The 15,765-nt window shown below is 43.0% G+C and overlaps 1 protein-coding gene across 1 annotated transcript in view; it reads right to left on the reverse strand.

Annotated features, from left to right (window-relative positions):
* Nucleotides 1–15,765, reverse strand: part of TANC2 (tetratricopeptide repeat, ankyrin repeat and coiled-coil containing 2) — a 145,163-nt gene that overhangs the window by 80,506 nt on the left and 48,892 nt on the right. The window contains exon 6 of the mRNA XM_059489387.1: nt 1,634–1,741. Within this exon, the coding sequence (XP_059345370.1) occupies nt 1,634–1,741 (108 nt within the window). The remainder of the gene's footprint in view (nt 1–1,633; nt 1,742–15,765) is intronic.

A 15,765-nucleotide genomic window follows, 5' to 3' on the forward strand; every position in this document is an offset into this window, starting at 1 on the left:
AAGATGGCACTTGGGGACACAGTCTCATGGTGGCTTTGGCAGAGCTGGGTTTGCAGCTGAACTCAACAGCTCTAAAGGGCTTTCCCAACCTTGGTTCCACTGTGACAACTCTGCCATTGTCACTTTTTCCCTTCCTTAATGACACTTCATGGTCCTTTAATGACACTTCAAGGCAGTACAAAACTCCACTTTTCCTTTCAGATCACTAAACTATCAGCAAGAGAAGGAGATCAAATAGCAGCAAAAAGAAATTAAAGAAATGGCAGATCCCATTGTCAAAGCCCATCCCTGGGCTTGGCAGGAGTCCTGCCCTCCAAAGCTCTGGAAGAGGGGAGGCACATGTCTGGGTGTGGGAATGTGGAATTTATGTTTTTTTAATCTTACAATGCAATGATAATTCTCTGTGGATGCAATCATAATAAGTTTATAATTATTAACAATTATAAACATGACAGTTGAAGCCGTTCAGTTAGAAAAAAGGGCTGCAGCAGCACAATTTTAATTGTAATTCATGATGAACTGAAAAAGGAGCAGCACTTTTCAAGGCAACTGTGGTCTCAAATTAGGCATTGCCAAGCACAGGAACTGTCTTTTGATTTTCTGGGACAACTTCTCTTTCAGACAATACATTCAAGAAAGCCCACATTCAAAATCTGGACAACATTCAATTAATTCCTCCAATTTTGAGTACTCTAAAAGTTCATCAGCCACAGGAATAATCAACACCCTGATTTCACAGTCATTTATTAATATGACCTTGGCGACTGCAGCTACAGATTTCAGAGGCAGATGTCACACATTCGCCCACCATTTCAACATATTAAACATTATTTTTTCCATCCAAAGCCTATAGTGAGTATGGTTCATTAGCAAGGAAAGCCAGGGGAAGAATGTGCAGAATTCAGCACAGAATCCACCAAAAACACTTGCTGCTGTTTTCAGCCTTCTCCCAGCACCTCCAGAGTCTCCAGCCTTCCCCAGGTTGCCACTTCCAAGTGGAAATGATACCGAGCTGCACATTCCAGGCACTCGCATGTGCTGGGTTTGCTGGGGCTTGGGGGATTTAGGTAAAGCCTGCCCGAGCTGACAGACATGAACAGGGCTGAGCCACGAAGGGACATGACCCACTTTATTTATTTTTCAACCAGAGGCCTCAAGCAACATGTATGCATTTCACAGCAACTGCTACAGGATACCTAAGTTAGAAGGAATTTCTTAACAAAATAAAAGTTAACACCCCAATATTCCTTGATGCAGGTAACAAGGTCCCACAGTTTTGTTTTAGCTGATTTAATGATGTTTCTGAGACGTGGTTTTATTCCAGCCTCTCTGCAGACCAGCATTAAAAATTAAATTTAAAGCAAGTATGTTTATTGGCTCATTGTTATCTCCTCAAAAGCAACTCTCTAGACCTTCTAAATTATTCTGAGGGGAGAGCAGCCACACGCAAAATTGCAAGCAACAAACGTAAACGGGCAATTATCAGAAACTAATGCTTATTCAAAATTCAAGTCACTGAAACTTGGTTAGGGAAGGTCCAACCAACCATCCAGCCAAAGGAGCCATATTATACATTTTAAAAATCTTTCTGCCTGTTGCCCCTGTTTGCACAGAGCCTTTGCATGCAGCTTACCAGGGCAGAATGCATCAACGTCCAGCTTCTGCGCAGAGAGGGTTGGGGAGCCAAGCTCGGACTCTGGGATTCGAGGGCTCTCAACAAACTTTGCTTTCCTCAGAGGGGCTAAAGGAGAAGGAGGGGGAGAGAAAAAGAGAGGTCATGAGTAAGGGAAATAGCAAGCAACAGATGGAAGCACTTAACTAAACGACACTGTCAGACTCATATCAGGTTACCTTTTTTTTTTTTTTTTTCCTGACAGGAAAAAAAAAAATTATCTGCATTCTTTACAAAGGAGATGGCTCTTGGTTAAACTTTCAAACTGCACAGGCTGACTTTAAAGTGTGTGAGCACTGAGGCACATTCCTGATACTCTAAAACATTTTCTTTTCTCCTACTTTAATAAAAATTTTTATAGGAAGCAAATGAGCCTGGATCCAGCCAGCAACTGTGGAAAAGCAAAGATCATAGGGAGGTATACAGAGCCCATCAGATTTCAAGATATTTAACTGTAAATATCTGAACACATAAATGCTATGTTCAGTAATTGTTTCCTTGAACATAAAATTTGAATTTCAAGACAGTCTCGTTGTTGGACCAAACAGGTTTGGTGTTCAACACAAAAGAGCAAAGCAAAGCTAACACTGTGCAAGCCAAAAAGAAGCACTCCACTTTTATCCTTGCAAATCCATAAAAGATCAAGAGACTTAATAGAGGATGGGGAAAAGGTAAAAGTGTCTGTAACAAAGCATCACTGACCACTTGTGCTAGAAAAATGGGATTTTCTCCACATTTTAACAGTCTGAACTGTAATAGACATGAAATTCTGTACAACAATTTTTTGGACTAAAATTAATAAAAGTGGTTTAGTAAAAGTCTTTAAATATATTCCAGACCAGAGAAAGAGAACTAGAGAAAAAGTTACATGCAGAGGTTGTTATATTGCATTTCCAAGTTAAACACTCATGCCCATTACAAAGAAAGGCTAACTTGAAAAGTCCCTCAGCACTGATTCTGGGGATCAGTGGCTTCTGCCCCTCCATTTACATAATTTATCTTTATAGCTCCCTGTCTTGCAAATTAAATTTGGGATCTGCAGATAAAGATTGTAAGATTGCTCTTTTGCTTCTCCTGTAATAAAAGACCAACAGGTAAGAGGCAGCAATAAATCTCTTGGTTTTAGGGAGCTGCTGTGGCGCTGGGAAAGGCTGAGAAGGTCCAAGGGCCTGACAGACAATGCACAACCAGATCACTCAAACTCAGCTACACATTAGTGATCCCAGATTTTTTTTTTTTTTTTAATGGAGTGTGCAAAACAGAGATCCGGGTGTGGTTTTTCACTATAAAGTCCCCGTGAAGCAGAAGAAAAGCAAAGAAACAACCCCTCCATCTCTGCACCCAAACAGGTGAGCTAAACACCCCCCCCCCCCCTCACGATCCCCCTCAGGAGATGTGCTGAGGGAACACAGGGACCACACTTCCATTTTACACACAAAACCCTGGATGAACAGGAGACAAACTGCCAGCACATTCCCTGCAAGGCCATCAGGGCCCGAGGAATGTGAGAAACTCAGCAAGGACAGCCTGCAGCCCCTTCTCCCCCCACCCCACCACGGCCATGGATGTGCAGCACCACTCAAACACACAACCTGATGCTAAACAAGCCAGCAGTCAATTCTGTATAATCCCCCCCCCTGGAAAAAATCCCACATGTGCACACACAAACACCCCACAGCCACAAACTGGCCAACACCCGAGAAAAATCAGTCCCAGTAACAATCTCGTGCCAGATCCTGATGTAATGAAAATATTGTAATATTGAAAAGATTATTGCTATGGCCTGAAAATGGTTTAAAGTAATAATTCTGCACTGGTCAACCCTTTAACATTTAGTTTGTAATTGCAGTTTTAATAAATATGCTTTACCAAAGTCTCAGTAACCGTTATTTCAATAATATATATAAAAAATAACCTGTCTTTATCATTTCTGGCTGACACAGGACCATATATCATCCCATGCACATGTGGCAGTGCTCACACTGTGTTCTAAAATACAAAACCCACAGAATTTTCAGAGTTCAAGAAATGTTAATAACTGATGGGATCGTCACTAGAAGGTTCTGCACTAAAAGGTATTTTTGAAAAGAGGAAGGAGAATTTTAATGAACATGGAGAGGGCAATGTGATCACTGCACTACTTGCTGTGTGGACACACAGGTCTGTGGAAGATGTTCTGACAGATCTGCACTGAACAGTTCACCTCTCACCTGTAAGGAAGGGTTTGATTTCCCATTCTGTTGGGTTTTATTTCTACGTTTACTCTGGATCTCTTTTACTCCTCACTGAGGTGCCCACTGCCCCACTAATTCCTGCCTTCCCCATGGAACTGACTGATGCCCACAGATGTGGATCATGGATCCACAACAAACTGATCCACCATTTTTTCTCTTTCCACCATTTTTTCTCTTGAGGGCAATAAAGAACATCATATCCCCAATGTGGTGAAGTCTCCATATACTGCAAGTTCAGCCATACACATAATTTTAATGCATTTCATATTATCACAAAATCACAGACTGCATTGTGTTGGAAGGGAATTTAAAGCTCATTCAGTTCCACTCCCTGGAAATAGGCAGGGGACTCTTTCCACTACACCAGGTTGCTCAGAGCACTGTCCAGCCTGGCCTGGCATCTATTTTATTATGTTTTTGTTCCCTCAAAAGCACAACCTGAGCCTTAAAAACACACTTCCACCAGCCAAGACACACCATGTCACCATGACTCACAGACAACAGTTTACTCTAAAAGGCTCCAGTCAATACAATCCTCCCCATGTAAATACAGGTGGGGAAAAAATCACAGAAGAAAAAGTTTCTGTTATTACAAATACCCTAAGTGTGGAAAATACTAAAACTCCTCCAAACTCACCTATAACCCGATTACAGGAAAGGAGGATTCTCATGTACACGAATTAAGCACCTCTGACTCATGTTCAAATGAAGATTATCCTGACAGATTCAGATTTGGGCATTAGTCTTCTATTGGAATAAATAACAAATGGAAGTATCATAAACTCTAAAACCTGGTTTGACACTCTACAGCCAAATGTTAATGGATAACATTGATCTTTTTATAAAAGTGGCTTTTCAAGGTACAACGGTTTGCCTTGGTCCTGAACCCCTTCCTGAGAGCAAAGGCAAATCCTATGATCACAGTCATGGGATGAGCTTCTGGCAAAAATTATAAAAACTAACAAAAGCATGAAACAATTATTTGAAGTATTCTGTACCTGCTCAGTCCTTTAGGCCTCTTATTCCTGTAAGGATTTTCTATATGAAACCCACCAACTCCAGGTGTTAAACAGCATGAAAATAGCCCTTCATGTTACACAACTGGAGTTTCTCTGAGCACAGAAAATGATGTCTTGCAAGAACACCAAAAAAAAGGATGTCTGCAATAACCAGTTATAAAAATATAATGGATTGAGTAAAGATGGAAGTCACTAGCAACGCTGGCTTTCTAGAACTGCAAAACTAGCATTTTAAGGTATCTTCCCACCCAAACCAGATCTGGGATTCTGTGACAGACTAACTCTAGGGAAAGTATTTCATTAGTAACTGCCATGTCAGCAGCCTGACTTTTTAAGTCTCTTTAAAAACAGGGAGCAACCTTTGGAAGCTCAGATTTAAAGAGAGGGAAAGTGGGTGCTCAGTGCATCCTCCACTGCCACCTTTCACTCATGCCAGAGCCTGACTCACGTTTGGAAGTGTCCCAGCAGCTCTGCAGTGCTGTGCAGAGCTGACTTTAGTGAAGCCTCCCTCAAACTGAAATGTTTTTAGTGCTGCAGAGTTATTGATCCATGGAGCTCCTGGAACAAATAACTGTCACACTCAGCACAGCTGCACACAAGCCAGCACATGGGTGATGAAGCTTTGCTCCCTCCTATGTCCCAAAGGATCCTTTATTTGGCTGAAGTAAGAGCCATAAAGAGGAAATCATGGACCACGTGAATATTTTTGCTGTGGCACTAATCCTGGAAACCTAGAATGGTTTGGGTTAAAAAAAAGACCTTAAAAGAAAATGATCCAGGCCCATTCCCTGTCATGGGCAGGGACATGTTCCACTAGACCAGCTTGCTCCAAGCTCCATCCAACCCAGCCATGAACAATTTCCAGGGATGGGGCAGCCACAGCTTCTCTGGGAAACCAGAAGAAATAACATACCAGCTGTGTGGAATAAGGATTTTTAGGTATATATTAAAAAAAAAAATTAAAATTAAACCAGTGACAATACATACAATGAAGGTTAACATCCTCTTTACATAATCCAGCATTATTTTATAGAACCCATTGCGTAACAGTTTTTTCCTCTTCTATTATTTGAGACTATAAAAGCTTTTTAAATTACATTTCCCAGCCTCTCTCCTCTCATCCCACATTATCACAGCAGTGAGGGCAGGGCAGCACAGAAGAGTGGTGAGAACAATGTGTTGTCTGGAAACATCACATTCGTTCCAAAACTTTCAGAAAACATATTTAGTTTAGGAGATAAGGCCCTGAAACACGAAAATTGAAGGAAACATAGGTGGAAAGAGGAAAAGAACAAATAAAAGCAGGAAGAGAGTTCAGCAAGCTGATATTAGGACAAGCAACGGGAAAGGAGAGCTCAAAAAGGCAACTACATTAATGTAGAAATTCTTTTTTAAACTGTAGATGTCTGTACCATAAAGGTTTTGCCTATTACTGCCCCTGAAATTTATTTTTCCTTTGCAGAACTTAGAAACAACCTTCTCCAAAGCAATGGATTCTGCAATCCCATGGGACCACAGAAACCTCTTGGAACATTCTTTCCTCCTCTCTGTCTCTCTCCAGATGAACAAGGCACAGAAAATATCAGCAAGAATACATTCAGTGACCCCAAAAAGGAATGAGTCTTCTGAAAAACTGCAATTAAACCAAATTATTACCTATCTAACCAAGATTATTACAAACCCTCCCAAATAATTGATCAAAATGATTTTCTGTCTGAATAGACATCCCTAATCAATGCTCAAGGGAGAAAATCACCTGGTTTTGAAAAGGCTTTTACGAATTTTAAATATATGTACAATAAAATAATACAGACTTCTGCCTGAAGTGTTCAATAATGGCAATACAATGATGCTTACAATACATTTATATATTCAGAGAGAAAATAATTCCTCCTAAAACACTAACCTGGCTGTAGCCTGTGCTTCCAAAAGGAATTCAGCTCAATTTCCATTTTGCTTATTATTATAAACAATTTTCTCCGATTCAGGGGAAGTGGAACAGTGATTTTTACCAGTGCTGGAGACACCAGCCAGCAAAGTCCTCTCTCCCAGCTCAGCCCAAGGGGTTTAGGAGCATCCCAGTGTCAATCTCCTGAGCAGATGCTCCCTGGAATACTCTGGCAAGCCTCAGGGAGAAAGCTGCTCCTATTATTGATCCCAAAAAGAAAAACACATCCTCACTTTCCCCCTAGATAAGGCTTTTTTTTCCATGTGGGTTGCCAACAAGTCTTTGTTCATGTAGGGGACAGCTTTGAGGAGAAAGAAGTTATTTAATTAAAATATAGACATGGCAGGGGGAGGAGATGGGAGTTTCCTCTTCCCATCCAAACTTATCAAATCTTTTTGACTCCTTGGAGCTGTGGCACACTGTACACTTCTCCCTGTCATTTCCCATGGAAAATTCTTCTTTTCAGCATCTTCTGAAGCCTCTTAGAACTGCCTTTTTTAGCAGAAATTCCTCATCTGTGACTCAAGGTAGAACCCTGTGCAGGAGACGAGGAAGATGAAAGCAGAGAAAATAAGGCAGCACCACCTGCTCCAGCTTTCTAAGTCATCTTGTTATGAAAACAAGCAATAAATTTCTGTTGCAGTCACTCTTGAAGTTTCAGGCTTTGTTTGCACTAAAAAAATATAAATAGAGTGACTGGAGAGCTGGGACTAGGGGATGAAACCACGTCATCAATATTTTAAGCCTACGTAACCTCTGCTCAAATACCCCAAAGATCCTCCCAAAGACAGGAACAGGGTAGAGCTGGAGGGGAAAGAATTCCTCAACTCCTCATATCCCTTTCCCCAACAGTTTTATTTCATTAAATGTTAAATTTAAAACACATGAGAGGAGAATAGTACAAAACACATGTACTGAATTGCATTATTCTCATTCAATCTCCTACTGTCCTGGAGTTCTCTCTGTAATTCAGTGACTCAGATATTGCACTGGAACTAAAAATGAGGAAAAATGTCCAAAAAGCACCTGGATGTACTGTAAGGGATATTTAGTCTATAGAGAGCAGCGAAGAGTTCTGTCACTTTAATCAAATTATAGGCAACCCTGGTAATTCACTGGTTAGAAGGAACCTGTTACACCAATTTCTAACAATGCTCAGATTTCAAGCTAAACTTTCAAGCTTTTTGAAATGGTCTGTGTTGAACATGCCAGTCAAATCCTTTCTGGATATTGACAAAGCTTAATTTAGACACTGGAAAAAAAGAAAATATCTTTAACTGATGATTCTTCCCAAAGAAGACAAGAACAAGTGAAATACAAACAGTGCTGAAATGCAGTTTATCTCCCTAGTGTTTTACTCTCTTACACAGCTCTTCTACAAGAGCTGCAAGGTCCCTTCTCACCCAAACCATTGTGCAAATCTATGATTCTCTCCATTCTTCTTTACACTTAGAAGTGTTCACAGGAAGGTCTCCCTGCCCATGGCAAGGGGTGGAACTGGATTCTTGTTAAGGTCCTTTCCAACCCAAACCATTCTGGGACTAACTCTGCCCCTCAGACCACAACTGGATTCTTGTTAAGGTCCTTTCCAACCCAATCCAAGCCATTCTGTGACTGTGATTAACTCTGCCCCTCAGACCTCAACTGGATTCTTGTTAAGGTTCTTTCCAACCCAATCCAAGCCATTCTGTGACTGTGATTAACTCTGCCCCTCAGATCTCAACTGGATTCTTGTTAAGGTCCTTTCCAATACAATCCAAGCCATTCTGTGACTCTGTGGTCAACTCTGCCCCTCAGATCTCAACTGGATTCTTGTTAAGGTCCTTTCCAACCCAATCCAAGCCATTCTGTGACTGTGATTAACTCTGCCCCTCAGACCTCAACTGGATTCTTGTTAAGGTCCTTTCCAACCCAATCCAAGCCATTCTGTGACTGTGATTAACTCTGCCCCTCAGATCTCAACTGGATTCTTGTTAAGGTCCTTTCCAATACAATCCAAGCCATTCTGTGACTGTGGTCAACTCTGCCCCTCAGATCTCAACTGGATTCTTGTTAAGGTCCTTTCCAACCCAATCCAAGCCATTCTGTGACTCTGTGGTCAACTCTGCCCCTCAGACCTGCTCCTATTCACATGATCCACACACACACCAGGCCAACGGGTCTGCAGCGTCCCAGAGCTCCCTCCAAGCCCTTTTTAGCACTCGATGCCACAACCAGCACCTGTCAGCTGCCTGGTGCTAAGAGAGTTATAAATGAGCATTTATCCAGCAGAGAAGTAATTCAGCACCCTTGGCCACCTCATGCTCAGCCCAGTTTGCTTTCATGACCTGCTCCACCTTCCCAGACAAAGCTCTGCCATCCTGTCTCTGCAGTGCCTGTACCCACTGCTCTGACTCTCTGTAATTAGAGCAGTAAAACATTAAAACCTGCACGAGGGGTCTGGAAAGGAACCGAAAAAGAATAACAAATGCGCTCCAGACAGCACTGCAAGAGTGCTGCTGAAGTATTTTACAAGGAGCCAAGAATGATCAAAGGTAGGTATCAAATTATAGCAGCAAATTAAATTGGAACAGGAGTGGCAGGGCAAAGGCCAGCAGTGAGCCTGAGCTGCACGTAAACAAAATCTCATTCATTCTCCCACTATATCCTTAAGAGCAAACCAAGATATTGTAACTATAAAAGAGAGAAGAGTAAACTGTAAAATATCTGACCATTCACAGCCCAAGTAATCCCAAGTTAGAGCACGTGAGAGACTGGATCCTGCTCACTATATAAAACATTGTTTATGACCAGGACTACACAGTTACAAGCCAATATAAATTCACTCCTTGATAACAGCATTTTATAATAAAGGCAAGACATTAAGAACAGCTAAGGTAATTTTATTTCTGTGCAAGTCATTCAAATTTTGTGATGCTAAAACTAATTTAGTTGGGTTAGTTGATACCACCAGAGCTGTAATTACATTGACATATATGCAAAACTGTTCCATTCATATGAAACTGGATTTAGGATCCCTATTGCTCTGCTGGTAGCAGCGTCACAGAATATTCTATCCTTAAAATGAATATTCTATCCTTAAAATGACACTGCTTATCTGGCAAGGCACGAGCCTGAATTAGCTGAACTTGTTTGTTAACACTTGAAAAACTGCAGTATGCTGCATTTACAAGGTGGGTTTTACCTAAGAAAGTTTCTAATTCAGCCATCTGCAGTTCTCAGTAATTTATTTGCTTTTCCAATTCTTCACTTCCTTGCAAAATTAAAGGAGCTGTTGGAATTTTCTGTTTTGGGGACTGATGACTGCTCATCATCCTTTCCTTCCACAGAGGAGCAGGGACAAGGACACATGTCACGCCTCAAGGATTTAATTGAAATATCTAATAGCCATGAGATTATTTGTGTGAACACAGATGGTTGAAGCAGACTGTCACTGACACAGGAGTGCCATGCTCCTCATCATGAGCAGATTTAAGACCCAAAACTCCTCTGAGGCTTTGGTGCACACAAATCCTGTGACATCACCAATGTCCCAGGACCAGGGGACATTAAAGTGTAAATAATGGGAAGGCAGCACTTGCAGGGCCCCTTTCCATGCTGAAAGGGCTACAGCCATGGCATGCAACAGAGCCAGGACCATTTACTGACAGAAACACACCCAGCTGGTGACTTCCCTTCTGAAAACCACTTTCTCACTTACACCTACTCACTTCCATGGCTGAGAAGATATAAAGAAAAGCAAAACAGGGATAAAACCTGTTTTGTCCTGATCCTGCTTTCATCTCTGCAGAGGAAATGCTTGTAGAAATTTCAGGTTTAAGCCTTCCACTGTAACCAAAAGGGATGGGGACATCTTCCACTAGCCCAGGTTGCTCCCAGCCCTGTCCAACCTGGCCTTGGACACTGTCAGGGATGGGGCAGCCACACCTGCTCTGGGCACCCTGTGCCAGGGCCTGCTCACCACTGCAGGGAAGGATTTCTTCCTAATATCCAATCTAAACCTACCCTCTGCCAGTTTAAAGCTGTTCTTCCTTATTCTGCCACCACAAGCCCTGGTAAAAACGCCTTCTCCATCTTTCTTGCAGCTCCTCTATCTAGGAATCTAGGAAATTTCTCTAGCGCCAAGCTATCTAGGAATTCCTGAGCATCAACAGCTACTCCAGGAAAATAACCACAGAGCAAGGAAAGAGAAGTGCCAAAGCAATGGTCCAGAGCCAAAGATCCAGCTCAATCCTCAACCTCCTGCATGGTTTGAGCATCAGTCAGGGGATCTGTGATGAAAAATTGGCATGTGACTCTGCAATGACCCCACCAGGATCCTGTCCATGTTGTGCTGGAACATCTCATGCGTGGCATTCATCCCAAACTTGGTGATAAGACCATGAGTTTAATTGAACCTAATCAAGGTTTCCTGCATGGTTAGAGCCAGCCAGGCACAAATCACATCAGAAAATAATTTCTGCAAAAGTAATGCTCAATCTTTGGGCGTGTGACTCAACCCAACACACCTCTGTGTGGTCATTCCTTCTTCACACAGGAAGAAGTTTCCAAAACAGGCTGTCCTGCTGTGACAGAAGTAGGAGAGGACCAAAGAACGTGCCCAGCTGGAGATGACGCCTTTTCCTTAGAAAACAAGGAGAGTGCAGGGGCTTATTCCCCATGAGTGTATCCTGTGAATGCCTCTCTGCTCCCAAGTGCACAGGACACCTCTGAAGGCACGTTCCAGGAGTAGGAGGAAAGACGTAGCCAAGGCAAGAGTGATGGCCTGATTTAACTCCACAGGAGGCTTTCTGCACCACCTCCTCTTGCTATAGAAACCTCTTAGCTATGTCTAAAAATTAAAAATTCTCACACGCCAGAAGTGTAATCGTGACAGATGCTCCATTTTGTGCAGCCCCAGTGTGAAATAAGGACAATTTCTCTCTCTGAGCATCTGAAAACCCATGGAATTAAAATGCAGTATTTTTGCCTTTTAAACACTATCTACACTAGAGAAACTTTTGGGGTTCTCCCTCTGTTTAAGCATCTACACAAGTGTCTGAAATGCAGAGCTATTATCACCTTTTCCCAGCTCCAGTGCTGTGATGACATGTTTACCACATCCTCTGCAAGGCTGAGCATTCCAACAGCCTCGATGCAAATAAAAATAACCTTGGGAAGAGCAAATTCTAAAGGTTCTGCAAAAACCTCACACCACCACCAAGGGAAAAACAAGGGATTTTCTGCATATCTCTACTGCAATTTCTGCTCTGTCAAAATGAAAGACAGTTGGGTGTCAAAATAAGACAGATAGGGTTTGTCTTGAAAACAGCACTGAGGAAAATCCATGCTAGAACTGGTAAGTGTCTTTCAAAAGCCAATAAATATGATATGCCAGCTTTTTCCTTCCCTTTATTTAAGAAAATAAAAGTTGCATCCAAACTATCCTGAAATTAATGCAGAAATACCATGAGTTTGACAGGTCTCCAACAAACAAAAACCCTTCAACACAGGATTTGGTTTAATTCCAAAAATTACAAACAGACACACTATTTATCTGAATAAATTTCAGGGACAGATTTGGAGCTCCCAAAAATTTAAATCAGAAATTTTCTCATTCCCCACAAAGAATTATGTTGGTTTGCTAGAGACAAAAGTCCATCTGTGAGTACACAGGGACACATTCACCCACCTGTTTCATCTCTGCAAGCCCAAATGGTTTCCATTTGAGTATGAGCCTGTCAAAACAAATCACATGTCCCAAAATAATGGATGAAGAATCCCAAAAATGGATAGTAAGAACTGACACACCAGGAAAAATATACTCAATATGTTATTGTAACTGAACGAGCATCCTCCTTCTCCAGCAGGTTTCATTGCTGGAGAATCTCAGAATAACTGAGGCTGGAAAGGACCTCCAAGATCATTGAGTCCAACCTGTGTCTGACCCTCATCTTGTCACCATCCCAGAGCACTGAGTGCCACATCCAATTACTCCTTGGACACCTCCAGGGACAGGGACTCCACCACCACCACCCTGAGCAGCTCCTTCCAGTGCCTGACCACCCTTTCCATGAAGAAATTCCTCCCGAGACATCCGGATTTGTCACATTAAGAGCATAAAACAGGACCCAAAATCCAGATGGCCAAACCACAATGAAAAGTTGTGCGTGTTTCAGGTCATTTTTTTTAAAAAGGGACAACTCAGTTATTCTGACAAAACACAAGTTTTCTACTCATGAAACCACTAGGCTGACAGAGATTGCAAGGGATCAGGGAAACTTCAACAGAAAAATTAATTATGCCCAGAAAAAATATATTAGACACTGGAAGCACTGAAATCTCCTGGCATTTTCCAGGTAACTGGGTCCTTGGCACTGCTATGCATTCTGAGACACGGGGTGGGCCTCCCACCCAACCTCCACTCCTACACAGCAACAGGAATTTCAGATCAGTGTCACACTGACAGCATGACAGAGAATTCAATGAAAAGAAATGTAAGCCCACTGCAAACACTATGGTATAAAAATACCTTAAAAAGAGCAGTCTCTCCTGACGCCAACAACCTGAATATCCTTCAAAAATTAGCAGCAACATGAGCATCAGGCACTTCAACAGCTTTTTCTCAAATTCTACCTTGGTAATGGTTGTTTATTTACTTTTATTTCTAGATGCTCACTCTTTCGGTGAAAAGCAAATATTTCTTTCCCTCAGCACAAAGGAGTTTTATAATCCACTCAAATCGAATTTGTGGTCATTTCAGAACACAAAAGGAAAACATTATCTCAATCCCATTGTTCTAACATTTTGAAAACAAACGACTTGGTGTCTGTAGCATTTTCAAGTCACTCCTCAGCAGTTCTATTTCAGCAATGCTCAGAAATCAAATTTTTTCATTGCATGTTCATTTTATGCTTTGTATGAGAAATTCTGCACATCTGAGCAAGGAGGTGACAAACTCAGATTATGTAAAACGATTGCAACAACTAGAACACAAATAACCACCAGCAGCATCACTCCATCTGACACTAACTCCCTCCTAGTAATGGCTTCCTTACCAGCTAGGAGCCCCACAATCCCTTATTGTACACTGATTTTCTGCAGTTAGAGGAGGAATGCCCAACACAATCCCCATCAAAGACCGTGCGCGACAAATCGTCCAAATACTCACAGGGCTTTGCTTGCTCTCCCCATCAGCCAGGCTGGGAATTCAGGGGTACTGCTGCCTGGAGAGTGCTCTGGCACAGATCCTCCTCTGATCCCTCCCTCTCCCTAGCGCTGGCTCCATCCTGCTGCTCCCCACGTCAGGGTGATGTTACAGGTGACACCTCCCGCCGCTGATGTCAAAAGCTCCGCTCCCAAAATCACAAAGCACCGTCTCCCTGCGGCGCCCGCTGCTCCTACGAGCATCACCTGCACATCCTCTGGGTGCCAGGAAAACGAGCTCCAGCAGGATTCCAGACAAGCTCATGGACACACAGCCTTCCCTCTTCGGCAAGTCTCTCCCAGTCTTACAGAGCTGCTTTAATTCCTACCAGAACGCTGCAGCAAATGTAGCCTCTACACCTCCCCTGGGTGGGGGGGGGGGGGAAAGGATTTTTATTTTAGGGTTTCTTTCTCTGGTGCAGCTTAATTTGCTCTTTTCCTAGAGCAAACTGCTGAAAGAGCAGGGAAATAATGGATCAGGAGAGCAGAGTGACTGACTCATGGATGCTCTCCCGAATATTTCGGAGTAAGCTGAGGGGCTGGTGATGCAGCCCAGGACCAGAGCTGATGAATGGCGCAGTGCTGCTGTTGTCATGGCAACTAAGAGGAAAAGAAAAAAAAGGCAGCACCATATAAGGAGTTGTGACATGGATTCTGGGAACAATTTATACTAAAGGGCTCTAAAGCCCTAGGATACTTTAAAGCTGCAGCACCCCCTTGGTTGGGGACAGGGTGCGCTGTTCACATTGAAGAGTCAGCACAAATTTCTGACAGGATCACTCACATCCAGCCCAGACATGTCTGCATCAGGAGGGCTGCACCAAAACAACATGATTCTGCAGTGTGTGCAAATAACTGGAACTGAAATAATTGAAATTATTAAATAGCTGGACACTAATAAGGACCCAAACTAATATCTGTGAAAACAGAGTACCCACAGGTAGGCACAGCCCCACACAGGTGAGGAGCTCTGTCCCTACAGAGCGAGGCTGACATGAGCCAAACTGCAGCACCATCAGGTGGCTGAGTGCCTGAGTGGCACTGACACCAACACAGACCCTGCCAGAGACAGAGAACATTCCCAAATTAACCCATAACCCAGGCACTGCTGGGCAAGGGAGGCTGGCAGGGCCCCCAGAGCACCTTCAGGTATGGCAGAGCAGGGAAAGCCAGCTCACACACATCTGCCAGCACAAGCTGTAAGCAAGGCCAAGCTTTGTATTCCATGAGCAACACTGGGGAAAAACACATTATTCACCAGAACCATCATCGGCTGCTTTTCACTTAATGCTCAAACAAACAACACACAGTGAGGGAGAGAATGGCCACTGTCCACCCAGCACAACCACAACACTGCAGGGCTGCAGCCTGGGCTCAGCAACTGAAGCTTTTGTCAGAAATCCTTCCCATTGATGATTTATTTATTTTTAAACACAGAATCCCAGAATGGCCTGAGCTGGAAGGGACATTAAAGATCATCCAGTTGCCACTGCCATGCCACTGCCGTGCCCATGGGCAGGGACACCTTCCACTGTCCCAGGTGGCTCCAAGCCCTGTCCAGCCTGGCCTTGGACACTTCCAGGGATCCAGGGGCAGCCACAGCTGCTCTGGGCACCCTGTGCCAGGACCTCACCACACTCACATCACAGAATCATCCTTGCTGTGGCTGGAAAAGACCTCGAAGATGATCAAACCCAACCATCAACC

This window comes from Ammospiza nelsoni, chromosome 26 (assembly GCF_027579445.1).
Source record: "Ammospiza nelsoni isolate bAmmNel1 chromosome 26, bAmmNel1.pri, whole genome shotgun sequence".
Lineage (NCBI taxonomy): Eukaryota > Metazoa > Chordata > Aves > Passeriformes > Passerellidae > Ammospiza > Ammospiza nelsoni.